Genomic DNA, 16215 nt, shown 5'->3' with positions numbered 1-16215 from the left:
CCTGGTGCCCCCGGTCCTCGGGCTCAGTTTCCGCTTCGCAGGTCCACCCGCCCTGGCACCCCTATTCGCAGGTCCACCCGCCCTGGCACCCCTATTCGCAGGTCCACCCGCCCTGGCCCCCCTATTCGCAGGTCCACCCGCCCTGGCACCCCTATTCGCAGGTCCACCCGCCCTGGCACCCCTATTCGCAGGTCCACCCGCCCTGGCACCCCTATTCGCAGGTCCACCCGCCCTGGCACCCCATTCCCAGGTACTCTCGCCCTGGCCCCGCTCTTCCGCGGCCCTCCCAACCGGGCCCTCCCAACCGGGCCCACCAGTGCCCCCAGCCCTCGCCCTCGCCCACCCCGCTGCCCCCCAGGCCCGCCCCGGCCCGCCTCTCCGCCCGGGCCCTGAGGCCTGGCCGCCATGCACCCGCAGCCTCCTGCGCACGACGCCAGGGGGGCCGCACTCCCACAGGCTGGTCATGGCAGAACAGCTGAGGACGACGAGGCGGGGTGGCAGATGGCAGATTCTCTTCTGCGTGCTCCTCCACCCCGTACTTCAGCCGAAACAACCCACGGGAAGGAAAACCAAAGCCAGGCCTTTCTCCCTCTCACACTGGTGCGTCCCAACACGCGGGGGTGTGCGCAGGCGCGGGGGTGTGCGCAGGCGCGGGGCTGGGCGCAGGCGCGGGGCTGGGCGCAGGCGCGGGGCTGGGCGCAGGCGCGGGGGTGTGCTGCCCGCCTTTGTGTCCGGTCCTGTTTCCGGCCTCCAGAGCAGGGACGTCCGGCTGGGCATGGCGAGCTGGGTGTTCTGTAATCGCTGCTTCCAGCCTCCCTGCAGCGCCTCGCGTTTCAGCATCACCAGCTGCGGGCACGTGTATTGCCACAGCTGCTTGGGCAAAGGTCAGTAGGGCGAGGGCCTCAGGGGCCCCGTGGGGCCGTTTAGGGAGCGGAGGCGGGGCGGGGCGGCCGGGCCGGGGGCGGCCTCTGGGTGGCTGTCCCCGGGCTGGAGGTCAGCGTGTCCCATTGGGCCCGTCAGCGGCTCCTCGGGCTGGCGGGGCACTTAGTGGGAACGACGGTTGGAAGCTGTGCTCCGTGAGCCGGGGCGCCTGCCCGCCCGCCGGTCCTTGGCCTTGGCCTTGGCCCGGGAAATGTGGCGGTGACTGGTCGCGTTCCCTGCCGCGCTGGGAAGGCAGCCGGTAAATGGGGACACTGGCGCGTTCTCCCAGGTCGGGCGAAGGTGAAGCCGGGCCCCCAGGGGTGCGGGAGTCCGCCTGCAAGGGGCGGCGTGCCTCGGGGAGGAAGGCCAAGGCCGGAGCCGCTGGAGGAGCTGCCGGGAAGCCGGGGCCGAGACCCGCCGAGTAAGCCACAGCCCGCCGGACCGTGAGCCTGGCCCTGTTCCCGCGGGCTGCGGGAAACCGTTGATCTGCTTAGGAAGAAAGCATACGTGTAGGCATGACGAGTTTTTACAAAGTGAGCTTCTCTGTGAATCCATCTCCCAGGTTAAGAAGTGGCACTTCAGCACTCAGAAGCTCCTTTTGCCTTCTTCCCATCGGCACCCCCACCACGACCACTGTCCTGACTTCCAGCCGTCTAGATTAGCTGAAACTGTGCTGAATGTTACGTGAATGGGATAATACAACATGACTCTGTATCTGGGTTTTGTTGAGCAATGTTATATTAATGAGACTTACCCATGTATTTATATATGATTATAGTCGGCTAGCTTTTCACTGCTGTATAGTATTCCGATGCATTAAAATACTTTCTGTTCTGCCGTTGATGGGTATTTCGGTTGTTTTCAGTTTGGGACTGTCACCAGAAATGCTGCTTAGGACCTTCTTGTTCACATCTTTGGGAGAGCACAGGGACACGTGTCTGTTGGGTACCACCCTAGGAACGGAATTGCTGAGTCTCCAGTGTGTATTGTTTTAAAAGACCTCTCTGGCTGCTAGGTGAAGAACAGTTTGGGAGGAAGTAGAAATGGCAGAAGAGGTTGCCGACAGAACACATGGGAGCTGAAGGGGAGCTGGACGATGGAGCAGCGGAAAGGGACAAATGTGATGTGTTAGGGAGAATTTAGGTAGATTCAGCAGACCTGAGGAGTCAAGGAGGGGAGCTGGGTTCCTCACTAGCAGAAGTAAATACTGTGGTTTTTGCTGGAGACAGGGCAGCAGGATGGAGTGTGAGGCTGATGAGCTCACCTTTGGGCACTGCTTGAGATGCCTGCAAGAGCCGTCCCAGTGGAGAGGCAGGGGAGCCCGCTGAGTCTCCGGGTCTAGAAATGAAGACATCAGCAATGTGCTGGGCCAGCCATTAGCAGGTAGATAATGATTGAAGATGTTGAAGTGAGGTGAGGGCTGCTGGTGGACAAACATGGGTAGAGCATTTTTTAAAGAAGTTAAGTGAAGATTGTTGGGGAAAAAGAAAACAGAGTTGTTGGTGAGCCAGGCATCCCAGTGAAGTCAAAGACCCCAAGGTGGTGACGAGTATCCACTGGTTTAGGGATGCGCAGGCCACAGTGACCTGCAGTTCTGTTGTTTGGTTGGAGGGGACAGGAGCAGTTCCTAGGGCTGGGGTGCAGAAAGACACCGAGGAGGGGCTCTGTGCCATGCCCAATGTTGGCGGGTGGCTGGTGATGACTGTGGCTGTTGGAAGCACACTGAGTGCGAGGACACACGGCACTGGTGAGGAGGGATGGGCCTGCGCGAGGCCCTGGTGGGGGCTATCCAGAAATCCGCTGCTCAGAGACAGGCCCTCGTTGAGCTTCAACACATTTCCTTCCAGACTTTTCCACAGAGGTGAGAGGTTTGAAACAAAAATGGCGTTGCATGAATAATATTTAGCAGTGTACTTTAGTTCTTAATAGGATATGGCTGTCTCTCTATATTAAAATACATCTGTACCAAAAAGGGAAAAGTTTTAAAAATAAATCCATATCATTATTTTTCAGATGGCATAGTACATCTTTTAATTACAGTGCCATGCTTAATTTAATTGTTCTATTAAAATACACTTAAATTTTAAAATATATTGCTATTAAAACACCACTTAAGTGAACAGCCCTGCATGAAATGTTCACTTACTTGGTTTTCTCCTTCAGATATATCCATTGAGGTAGAATTGCTAGACTGAGGGGATGCACATTAAAATGGACACATATTGCCAAACTGCCCTCCTGAAAAGTGTGCCGCTTCCTATCCCTAGTGTCCCTATGTGAGTGGTTGTTTTCCTCCCCCTTCGCACCTCTTTTATTAGTGACCTTGATTTTTTTTCATATATTTCTTGGTTGTTTGTAGTTTTGCTGATTGCCTATTCAGGTCCTTTCCCATCCTTTTATTGGAGGGGTATTTAAAATTGATTGTAAGTGCTATTTATATATCATGTCAACTCTTTTTTCTATTAAATGATTCCCTGTCATATTCTTAATCTTTCCTCCCCCCAACAAAACTTGTAGGTTTTTACGACTCAGCTCTGCTCTTTTACTCCCTGCTTCTGATTGACTGTGCATAGGAGGGGTTTCTCTGCTTCAGGCCGTCCTTTCAGCAGAATCAGCACTTGAGGGAAATACAGCGGCAGCAGCATACTGTAGGGATAGCTATTGCTAGGATGGGGGACCCTTGAACATCCTGTAGGAAGAGAGGAAAGGTGTTAGAATCCACTCATTCCACAACAAGGGTGCCATTGTTTAGCGCCTTCTGTATGCGAGGTGCTCTGCGTACAAGATGATTCTGAGCACCAAGATGAAGGACCAGGCTAGAGAAGGCGCCTTCCCCCAAGACGGCAGGAAGGCAACGGAAGAGGCTGTTGTTCTGTGTAGGTCAGCAGAGGAGAGAGCAGGGACGTTGAGGTAGGTCATGACTGGGGGCTTCTTTTTCCTCTGTAGAGAAGATAAAGGGGTTTGTTTAACAGCCGCCCCACGGGGAATGGAGGAAGGAAGGAGTGGAGAGATTCTCAGTGCACTGCATTCAAGACTCAGCAGTTTTGGAATTTATGAATCTGTAAATTCACTTTTCAGTTAATTGATTTTTTTCCCTTTATTGGCTGCATTAGACCACAAAAGGAGGGGAAAGCAGATCGATGGACTTATCTCGGTTTGAGCACGCCTGTGGGTACTCCCTGGAAGGACAGGGAACTAAGAAACTGTGGTGCCCATGTGGCCCGTCCTGGGACCCAGGCTGGGTGGCGAAGAAGGGACCCTTGGAAGGCGTGAGAGGACGGCAGGCCCAGAGAGGAGGGTTGCTGCTCTCAAAGAGGGAGCCGCTTAACTGGACTAGAGCGTGAGGCGTGGAAGAGCAGGGCTTCTGAGCGTTGGGATGATCGCCTTCTGTCCAGGGCGTTCCGCTAGACCACAGGCATCCTAAAAATAGCTGATTCAGGTAGCTCCGGGGTGGGAAGTGAGCACAGGCCCCGTCCCGGGTGAGAGGCGATGAGGAACTGCAAGGTCGAGGTTTTCTGGGGTTGCTTAGGATCTCATGGAGAGAAGAAGTAGGGGCTAGCAATCGCTCTGGGTCTGGGGGAAGGTCCGGAGGTTGGTGCGGGTGCTCGCTGGATCCACTGTCCTCTCCACTCTTTGATGCCGGCGCTTGCCTTGTGTGTGGCAGAAGCTGAGCAGCATGTTTGTTGAGTGAGTGAATGAGTGTTCTGCCCTGAGTGTTCGGACGCCTCCTGCCGTGCTGTGGGCTGAGACAGAAAGGGGCAGAACAAACTTGTTTTTTTCTGGTGGGTGGGTGGGTGTGGAGGAGCGGTTTTCATTTTGAATAATTAAAAATGTTTACGATATCACTACAAAGTCTAATCCCCCCAAATATCTGGAATAGATTTAAGTTTAATTAAGTATTCTTGTGGTCACTATTTTGGAGCTTATTTGCAAAGCAGAAAGAAATTGTTGGCTGTATAGATCTCTTCAGCTGTGTCCATACCCAATTCTCATCCACTGTCTGGACATGAATGAAAAGGTCCAAGACCTATTCCTGTATATTTGTTGAAGAACCACTGTAATTTAGAGTCTGTGTTTACATGTATTTAAAAGCACTAATCAGTGTAATACAAAAATTGCTTTTATTTTATAGGTAAAAAGGATGAATGCTTGATTTGTAGAGTTCCTTGTCGCACAGTTTTACTTTCAAAACATGTAAGTTGGAATCTGTAGTATCTAAATATTAATCACCGTAGTATTTCCTTTTAGTTTTTAGAACTTTCTGTTTTAGCCATAGCTTGGCAGGATTCTTTGCTTGTTAGATAGTGCTATATACCTGAAGATGGAAATGAGGTTAGGTAAATTTCTTTAGTACAATATGAACTTCTTTACAGGGTGATAAGATCTGGTTTTTTAAAATAAGAGTTGTATATAATTAAGAAGATTGTTCAGCAAGTAAGTTTAAAATGGATTACTGCGGCAGTAAGCATAAAACAATGCCTTTTTCCCATCTATAAAATGCATCAGTTAATCTTGTTACTTGGTGGAAGCTTAGTTACTTAGTTACAAATGATTGTTCTCTTGGAGATTAGCCTCCAAAATGTGTATTTGATCTGACATTTTAAAATATAACTGCTTTTTAAAATTATATTTTAATACAAAGTTATACAAAATTTAAACAGTACAAAAAAATCAGTGTGAAATCTGAAGGTGCCCCAAATCCTCTTTCCCAAAAATGACAACAGCCAGTAGTTTGGTATCTAATTTGTATGTGTTATAATTATTTACCTTTTTACAAAAATGATATTTTCTCAGTCAATGTTCTATTTTTGACTCAACCACACTTTTTTTTTTGAGTGACTGCATAGTATTTCATTATTTTCCTATCAGTGAACACTTGGGTGTTTTTTCCTTCAGTTTTCCCCTATTTTTGAAGAGTCTTAAAGTGAAGATGTTTCACCAATATTTGTGCATATTTATAGAAATATTTCACAAGCACAAATTCTTAAAAATGGAAAAGTCAGGGCAAAAGATTTAGAAATTGCTTTATTCCCTTTCAGACATGCCAATTTAAACTCACATTAAACTCAGTTTAAACATTAAACTCACCTTAAATTCAGTTTAAACTCACAATGGGCAGTCCCTATTTCTTCTACTTGCCCATCTCTGTAAACCCAAGCCTTTTTCACAGCATTCGGGCTTGAAATGGGGAGAGGGTTCCTTTAGCCTTTCTTTGGCTTCTTGAGTTGCATGTTGATTCATCAATTTTCTTTCTTGTTTCCAAATTACAGTGTTTGTGATCATTGGTTCTTTCTGTGCACTGCTTTTCTAAGTCATTTTGAGTATTACTTCTTAGTTCTAAGTAGTCTAATTGTTTTTATTTCATTTTAAGTCAAGAATTCTTTGGAAGAATATTCTTTAATTGCTGAGTGGTTAGACTTTGTCTTCACTATAACTTGGGGGTTAATTTTTAGCTTTATGTCATTGTGGTGAGGGAATATGGCTATATGGTTTCCTTTTTTAATTATCGAAATTTTCATTGTGGCTTAATGTTAATGTTCCTTGGGTGTTTGAAAATGTGTATTTTTTTGTTCAGTCCTCTGTGTATAAGTGTGTGTCACAGAGAAAGAGTGAGTGAATCATTCTGGCTGGAATCACCGAAGTAGTTCCTGACTCCCCTTTTGCCCAGGCCCTGTGTTCTGAATCGTCAGAATGTTGCATTCAGAATCCGTGTCTTCCTCTCTCAGTGCTTGTCCTTGTTCAAGCTCTTGTCACTGCTGGACTCCTGACGGTCGGTTCTTCTAGAGCTCACTTCTCCTTGCTAGAATCTGTCCTCCACCCAGCAGCTGGAGGGTCTGTTTAAAAGGAAGTCACGTTTGCTCCTTCATGGCATCCCCCCTTTCTAGGAATGAGAACTGAGGTCTTCTCACAGCCTGGAAGGCAGCGTACCATGGTCTCTGGCTGCTGTTTGGGTCCCATCCGGAGACACTGGCCTCCTTGTTGCTTCTACAGTGAGCCAAGCTGCTGCTTCTCATCACCTGACCCTCACTCTTCCCACATGGCCTCTCGTATCGCACTAGCACACCTTCTCTGACTGCTGTCACAGTGGTACCGCCGATCATGACATGTAGTGGGAAGCACATGTGATATTGTGACACGGCTGATGCTTTATGCACGTGCATCCATATGTGCACATGTGTGAAACAGGTTTCCCAAAACAGTGCTTCCCTGACTAAATGCAGTTCCCTCTGATAGCTTCTATTCTGACCTGTTTTCTTTATGTACAATAAAACACAGCAAGTTGTGATACCGGTTTCCCATGGCCTGAACATTATGTTTAATAAGACGTCTCTGCTCGTGGATTACAGAAAGATGCCAGTGTAGAAAGTACCAGGAATCAGTCCCTCCACCAAAACAACTGTTGAACTGGCAGGAACTATCTTAATCAACTATTTTGGAACCCTGTGGTCTAGTGGAACACTGTGCAGTACCCAGGGGAGAGCCGGAGGAAGAGACAGGTACGTTTTGGGAAGTGTCAGTGAATTTTACCCTCTGTGCAGAGGCTGTCACCCCTGGTCCGACTTGCTGTACCAGGTGACCCAGTCTTCCACATTCTGCTGTTGTGTGATCTGATTGCAGATACTGCATTGGAACAGCTACTTCAGATCTTGGAGGGGCCGTTGTTCCAGCAGGAAAGTCTTACAGAAGCGGTACCATTTTTTCCCTCTCTTTTCCTTCCCCTTCCCCATTTGGAAGCAAAAGTAGTTAGGAAAGGTTACATATTGACGGCTCCAGCCCTCAGCTACAAAAACTGGCCATCCCAGAAAAATAGGCGAGTGGGACAAAAACAAAATAAAAAGGGGAAATGGAGGCATATGGGAGCAGAGAACATGTATGCTATTGAAGCTAAGTTGGTATCTTTTCAAATTAATAAGTTATAGGTGTAATTTGGATATTAAAAAACCCCAGGGTAACCACAAAGTAAGTTTTTAAAGCATAGAAACAGAAATGACAGAGGGATAAATTAGATACATCACAAAAGATCAACTCTGCAGAAAAGGAGGCTGCAGTAAAGGAAAAGAGATGAAAAGGATATGACATAAAAATCAGAGGACAGAATGAGTGAAGTAAACTACTGCCTTTACAGTAATAACACTAAATAGTAATAGACTGTACTCCGCAGTTGTTTCGGTTTACTAAAGCTGGCAAAATGCAATATACCAGGAAAGGGTTGGCTTTTACAACGAGGATTTATTAACTTACAAGTTTACAGTTTTGAGGCTGTGAAAAATGTCCAATTAAGCCATCGACAGGAAGATAACTTCTCTGAAGACTGGCTGCCAGTGAGCTTCGCCCCGCTGTCAGATAGCAAGGCGCTTGGTGATGTCTGCTGGTCCTTCTCTCCTGGGTTTCATATCTTTTAGCTTCCAGTTTCGGTGGTCCTCTCTCTCAGCTGCTCCAGGGGGGCTTTTTTCTGTCTTTTATCCTCTTATAATGTGATAAGAGGATTAAAACCCACCCTGAATGAAGTGGGCCATATCTCAATTGAAATAACCTAATCAAAAGTTTTCATCTACAATAGATTTATACCCACAGGCATGAAAGAAAATCCTTTTTGGTGGGGTACATACAACTTCAAATTACCATACCAATCCAAAGACAGATTGGCAGAATGGATATATGTTATTTACAGGAGACTCATGTTAGATGCAGATAACACAAGTAGAATGAAAGTGAAAGGATGAAAGAAAGATAATCCATGCAAATAGTAACCAAAAAAAAAAGATCTTGGGTAGCTAACATATTTGACAAAATAGACATTAAGTAAAAAAGCTGTTACAAGATACAAGCTTTTATTAATTTATAAATTAACAAAAGGGGCAATCCATCAAAAAGAAATAGCGTATCACAAATATTTATACACTTAACCTTGGTACTCTGAAATACAAGAGGCAAACCCTGTTAAAATCGAAGGAAGAAACAGACACCTCTGCAATGATAGTTGGAGACTTCAAATCATGATCCCAATAGATAGACCATCTGTTAGAACAGAAAATCAATAAGGAAACAAAACTTGAATAATCTGTTAAACTTCACCTTGCAGACATGTACAGAACATTGTATGTCGGTACAGCCAGACATGCGTTCTTCTCAAGTAGACATAGGTCATTCTCTGGACAGACCACAGGTTGGGCCACAAAAAATGTCTCAGTGTTTTTAAACATTGAAATTATACAAAGCATCTTCTCTGGCCACAATGGAATGAAGCTCGAAATGAATAACAGAGGGAGAACTGGAAAATCCACAAAAATATGGAAGTTAAACCACGTACTTTTTAACAATCAGTAAGTCAGAAAAAGAAATCACAAGGGTAATCAGTAACTATATTGAGAGGAATTAAAATGAGAACCCAACATATCCAAACTTATGAGACTCAGTGAAGAAAATGCTCAGAGGGACATAGAGCCGTGAATGCTTACGTTAACGAAGAAGAGCAGATCATATCAGAAACCTGACAGCACACAGAATAGCGCAAGAATTTAGCTAGCAGTTTAGCTAGAGTAAGCAAGCAGAAAGAAGTTTAAAAATTAGAGATGGGGTGGGCTGCTGGCTAAGCAGGCAGAGGTTTCACCCTGCCCTGCTGGAGACCTTGGTTCACCTCCTGGTGCCTGCCCATGTAAATAAATAAATAAAATTTTTTAAAAAATTAAGAGATGAAATAGAGAATGAAAAAATAATAGAACATTTACAAAACCAACATACCTTTAGCTGAACTCACAAGGGAAAAAAAGAAAAGATGCAAATAAAGTCAGAAATGAGAGAGGGCCATTAGTACTGTCCCAACAGAAGTACAAAGGATCATAAGAGGATATCATGAACAACTGTATGCCAACAAATTACCCAGAAGAAATGGGCAAATTTCTAGAAATACCCCAAATAGAAGATCTCAACAGATTAACTGTGAGTTAAGAGATTGAATTAGTCATAAAAAACCTCCCCAAAAGGAAAAGGACAGGACAAGATGGCTTCAGAGGTGAATTTTACCAAACATTCTAAGAATTAATATAATCCTGCTCAAACTCTTCCAAAAACTTGAAGAAGGATCACAACCTAACTCATTTTATGAGGCAAATATCACCCTCATACCAAAGCCACATAAAGATACTACAGGAAAAGGAAATTATAGATATTTGTCCTTATGAATATAGATGCGAAAATCCTAAATACTAGCAAGCCAAATCCAATAGCACATTGAAAGAATTATACACCATGATCAACTGGGATTTATCCCCAGTATGCAAGGGTAATTCAACATAAATAAATTAATGTAATAGACCACCTTAATACAACATAAGTAAAAAAACCTCCATGATTATCTCAGTTTAAGCAGAGAAAGCATTTGACAAAATCCAGCATTCTTTCTTGAAGAAACCACTTAAAAATAGGAATATGAGGATTCTTCCACACATGATAAAGGGCATTATGAAAAGTGCACAGCTAATAGTATGCTCTATGATGAAAGACTAGAAGCTTTCCCTAGGAGATTTTGTGTAAGACAAGGATGCCCCGTGTCAGCACTGTCCTTTGACATTGTTCTGGAAGTTCTAGCCAGAGCAATTGGGCAAGAAAAGGAAATAAAAGGCACCAAATTGGAAAGGAAGAAATAAAACTTTTACCATTTGCAGATGACACGATCCTATACTTAGAAAATCCTGAAAAAACTGCATAAAGGCTTCTACAGATAAAAAATATGAGTTCAGTGAAGTGGCAGGATACAAGATCAAAATGCAAAAATCAGCAATGTTAACTGCACACTAATAATGAGCACCTTCAGGAGAAAATAATAGACTTCTATTTACAGTGGAGACTGAAAGAATCAAATATCTAGGAATAAATTTAAGGATTAAAGGACTTATACATGGAAAACTACATAATTTTGCTAGATAATCTAAATAAATAGAAGGACATTCTGTGCTCATGAAAGACTAAATATTGTTAAAATACCAGTTCTACCCAAAATTATTTACAGAGTCAAGGCAACCCCAAACAAATTCCAACAGCCTGTTTTGCAGAAATGGGAAAGCTGGTTAATTTGGAAGGGCAGGGGATCTCGAATAGCCAAAACTATCTGAAAAAAGAAGATTGAAGTTGGAGGACTCACACTTCCTGCCTTTGAAACTTATGACAAAACTGCAGTGGTCAAAACAGAATGGTATTGGCACGAGGTTAGCCACGTAGAACAGTGGCATCTGATTGAGAGTAAGAAATAGACCCTCACACCTATGGCCAGTTGATAACATGACAAGACTGCCAAGGCCATTCGGTTGGGAAAGAAGACTCTCTTCAAAAGATGGTGCTGGGAGAGCTGGACATCCATATGCAAGAGAATGAAAGAGGGCCCTATTTCACACCATATACAAAAATGAGCTCAAAGTAGATCAAAGACCTAAATATAAGAACCAGGACTATAAAATTTCCTAAAAGAAAATGTAGGGAAGCATCCTCAGGATCTTCTGTTAGACAATGGTTTCTTAGACTTTACACTCAAAGTACAAGCGACAAAAGAAAAAATGGATAAATAGGACCACATCAAAATTTAAAACTTTTGCACATCAAAGGATTTTATCATGAAAGTGAAAAGGGAACTGTCATGGTCAGCTTCATGAATCAACTTGGCCAGGTGGTGGTACCTGTTTCTCTGGTTGTGCAAGTGCTGGCCTGTTGTGCAAGTGCTGGCCTGTCTTTTGGGATGAGGACATTTCATAGGATTAGATCATGATCACCAGCTGCATCCGCAGCTGATTCCATTTGTAAACAGCCAAGGGGAGTGTCTTCTGCAATGAGTGATGCTTAGTCTAATCACTGAAAGCCTTTTAAGGAGGATTCAGAGGAGACAGTTCCTCTATTCCTCTATTCCTGCTTTGGCCGGTGAGCCTCTCCTGTGGAGTTTGTCCAGACCCTCCATCGGAATCGTCGGCTTCACAGCCTGCCCTGCGGATTTTGGACTCTGCCTTCCTGCGGTCAGGTGAGACACTTTTATAAATTTTATATTTGCCAGTGTTTCCTGTTGATTCTGTTTCTTGAGAGAACCCTAGCTAATATAGGAACCTTCTCAGTGGTAGAAGATATATGGGGAAAAAAGTATCTAGTAAGAGTTCAATATCCAGAGTATATAAAGAAGTCCTACAACTCAACAATAAAAAATGGGCAGGACAGTGCGACTGTGGCTCAGTGGCAGAGTTCTCACCTGCCATGCCGGAGACCAAGGTTCGATTCCCTGTGCCTGCCTATGCTGAAAAAAGAAAAAAGAAAAAACAAAGGGGGGCAAAAGACTTGAACAGACATTTTACTAGAGGATATAGAAATGGCTAAAATGTACATGAAAAAATGCTAACATTATTAGTTATTAGGGAACTACAAATCAAAAAACCAAAATGAAATGTCATTTGACACCCACTAGAATGGTTACTATTTAAAAAAAAGTACAAATCTTGGAGAAGATGTGTAGAAATAGAGAACACTCATTGTTGGTAGAAATGTAAAATGGTGCAGCTGCTGTGGAAGAAAATTTGGTAGTTCCTCAAAAAGTTAAGCATAGAATTACTGTATGACCAGGCATTCCTGGTACTAGGTATATACTCAGAATAATTGAAAGCAGGAACTCAAACAGATATTTGCACACCATGTTCATAGAAGCATTATTCACAGTTGTCAAAAGATGGAAAGAACCCACTATCCATCAACAGATGAAAGGATAAGTGAAATGTATGTGCGTACAATGGAATATTGTTCAGCATTAAAAAGGAATGTCTGATTCATGAGACAGCATGGATGAACCTTGAAAACATCATGCTGAGTGAAAGAAGTCAGACCCAAAGGGAAAAATACTATATAATCTCACTGATATGAAGTAAGTATACGGAAACTCATGGAGTTTTATTCTAGGATATAGGCTACTAGGGGTTCGGATGGAGGTAGAGAATGGGATGTTAATGCTTAAATTGTACAGTTTCTGTTTGGGTTGACTGGAAAGGCTTTGGTGATGGATGATAGTGATGGCACTACAACATTATGAATTTAATTAACACCACTGAATTATATGTGTCAGTGTGATTAAAAAGGGACATTTTAGGACATGTATACATTACTAGAATAAAAATTAAAAGAAAAAACATAGGACTGTACAATCAATGAACCCTATTGTAAATGATGGGCTATAGTTAATAGTACAATTATTAAAATGTTTAATGAATTGTAACAAATGTAGACACTAATGCAAGGTGTTAATAATAGGATGATTTATGGAACTCTGTTTTTTATATATTTTAAGCATGACATTGCTATAATCCTATCACTTTTCTAACTAAAGTTATTGATGCCTCATTTAGTTTAGTGAGGGTATAATCAAGGAAGCAAAGAAGGCTTCAGAACAATATCTAGGAAAGAATCTTGTGTGTTTTTACTGGCTCATGGAACTGGCTCTAAAGAAATAGATCAGCAGCCTCATTTATTGTTGAGAGAATTGTAATGATAAACCTGACTCTAAAACTTTAAACTTTGAAACAATCTATGGATCCCTAAATGTGTACAAGGAGAAACCTGGCTGTGAAAGTTGGACAGGCCCTAAGCTGGGCACTTTTCCTAATGCAGTTTCAACTGAGGGACTTGAAGAAGAGGAGACAAGGAAGAAGTCTTCCAGCGGTGGAATCAGGGGTCCGGAGCGCGTTAGACAAGAGGGTTCCTCCGAGGGAGCAGGGTGGCAGGCTCCCCAGACCCTCCCCAGGAGGGGCCTTCAGAAAGCCTGCTGTCCACTGTGACCTGCATGATTTCTCCTGTTCCTCCTTTGTCCGTGGGAGTGTTTGTTGCAGTTGCTCTGTCCCTCTTCACCACTAAACATTGGGTCATGGTGTACCCCAGAAAAGCACGTTCTTAACCTTAATCCGGTTTTGTGGATGTGAACCCATTGTTGGCAGGACCTTGTGATGTGGCTTCTTCAGTTAGGGTGTAGCTCACCTCAATCAGCACGGTCTTAACCCTATTACTGGAGACCTTTATAAGAGAAGAAAATTTATGTGGAGAGAGAAAGCCACGGGAAAAGCTGAACATCAGTGGAACCGGGAAGAGAAGGGAGAGACTAGGAGATGCTGCTACATGCCTTGCCCCATGACAAGCTAAAGTACAAGAGTGTCCAGCAGCCAGCCCCGGAATGCCACTGTCTTCAGGCAGAATGCATTGCCTTGATGATGCCTTGATTTGGACTTTTCCCAACATCAAACCAAGAGCAAATAAATTCCCATTGTTTAACCGGTCCTATTTCATGGTATTTGCTTGAGCACCCAAGGAATTAAAACTGGGGATGGGGACATGGTACTTGTCTTTCTAGTTTACAATTTGTGGGATCAAACTAAGACCCCAGGGGAAAGAACATATATTACGCAGAAAACCTAAACTGACAAGGACACTGACTGGGGGAAAAGTGTGGAATGGATGACCAGAATGAGAGGCTTTGGCAAGGGTGGGTAGTGTCTCCTGGGCTCTCCCTTTCTTCTTGGACACCCAGCTGTATGCAGTCTCCCGGCCTGCCTTCCCCTGATGGGCATGCTGTGTGTGCTGGTGGATGAAAGGTACTTGGGGGGCCGAACGGTGCAGGCAACATTCCAGGAGTCCTCCACCCTCACTCCTTCCTCTGCTGGCTCCATATTGAGGCCTTAGCAGAGCTGAGCCACAGATGGAGGAAGGCAGCGTCAGACCACTGTCTGGAATGTTCTTTGGGTAAAAATCAAATGTCCTCCACATTAAGCCTCTGATATTTGGGGATTGTTAGGAAAGTTGCCTATGGTAATACACCTGTCTTCACCACTTAGAACATAAGCTTCCTGAGACCAGTGTACTGCTGTATCTTCCTTAACTAAAAGTTGCATGGAGAAGGTGCTCAGTAGATATTCACCATTGTGCTGGCTTGAAAAGATGTATGTCCCCTAGAAAAGCCATGTTTTAATCTAAATCCCAATTCATAAAGGCAGAATAATCCCTATTCAATACTGTATGTTTGAAACTGTAATCAGATTATCTCCCTGGAGATGTGATTTAATCAAGAGTGGTTGTTAAACTGTATTAGGTGACGGCATGTCTCCACCCTTTTGGGTGGATCTTGATTATTTTCTGGAGTGGTATAAAAGAGGAAACATTTTGGAGAATGAGAGAGATTCGGAGAGAACAAGGAATGCTGCAGCACCATGAAGCAGACAGTCCACAAGCCAAGGACCTTTGGAAACAATGAAGGAAAACACTTCCCCGGAGCTTCATGAAACCGGAAGCCAGGAGAGAAAGCTAGCAGATGACGGCGATTGCCGTGTCCCCTTCCAGATGAGAGAGAAACCCTGACTGTGTTCACCATGTGTCTTCTCACTTGAGAGAGACACCCTGAACTTCATCAGCCTTCTTGAATCAAGGTATCTTTTCCTGGATGCCTTAGATTGGACATTTCTATAGATTTGTTTTAATTGGGACATCTTCTCAGCCTTACAACTGTAAACTTGCTGCTTATTAAATTTCCCTTTTTTGAAAGCCATTCTGTTTCTGGTATATTGCATTCCAGCAGCTAGCAAACTAGAACAACCATGGAATGGATATTTATGTACACACACACACACACACACACACACACTCGATTTTTCCAATTGTGTTTATAGCTTCTTTTGCCCCCCTTTTAACATTTTCATTTTAGATTATCAAATATGTCTTTATCTGTTTTATGGCATCTGTCTTCCCTGCCTTTTCTAAGCTCACCCACTCCAAAGTTATACAAATAGTTTACAAAGTTTTTTTCTAATAGTGTTTATTGTGACTTTTATGGCATGAATCTTTATTTCCATTTGGAGTTCGTTTTCTGTTTAGTGTTGAATAGGGATCTGACTGTTCTCTTCCAGGTGGACAGCAGTAATGCCAGTGCTATTTATTAAACCACTCGCTTTCCCTCGAATGACAATGCTTTCTTTTTTATTAGGTTCTCAGAAACACTTGGATTTGCTTCTGGACTCTGATCTGTTTCTCATTTCCTGTGTGAATTAATCAGGATTCTCTAGAGAAACAAAACCAGCAGGAGATATTTGCAAATACAAGGTTTATAGAAGTGTCTCACACAACCATGGGGACATAAGAGTCTAAATTCCATAGAGCAGGTCATGGGGGTCACAACTCCAATGAAGTTCTTTGGTGAACTCTACAGGAGAGTCTGGCTAGTTGGCTGAAGAAGTGGAAATTCTCTCTTCTCCCAGGTTTAATCTGATATGATTAAATTCAATTAATTGGATT

General features: G+C 43.8%; 1 protein-coding gene across 1 annotated transcript in view; it reads left to right on the top strand.

Moving 5' to 3' along the window:
• Positions 1–696: 696 nt before the first annotated feature.
• RNF212 (ring finger protein 212) overlaps positions 697–16215 on the top strand; it is an 84308-nt gene continuing 68789 nt past the window's right edge. Inside the window, exons 1-2 of the mRNA XM_077136198.1 lie at positions 697–884; positions 5054–5115. Of these exons, the coding sequence (XP_076992313.1) occupies positions 776–884; positions 5054–5115 (171 nt within the window). The 5' untranslated portion in view covers positions 697–775. The remainder of the gene's footprint in view (positions 885–5053; positions 5116–16215) is intronic.

The sequence above is a fragment of the Tamandua tetradactyla genome, chromosome 19 (assembly GCF_023851605.1).
Source record: "Tamandua tetradactyla isolate mTamTet1 chromosome 19, mTamTet1.pri, whole genome shotgun sequence".
In the NCBI taxonomy this organism is placed as follows: domain Eukaryota; kingdom Metazoa; phylum Chordata; class Mammalia; order Pilosa; family Myrmecophagidae; genus Tamandua; species Tamandua tetradactyla.
This window is presented reverse-complemented; position numbering and strand designations above follow the sequence as displayed.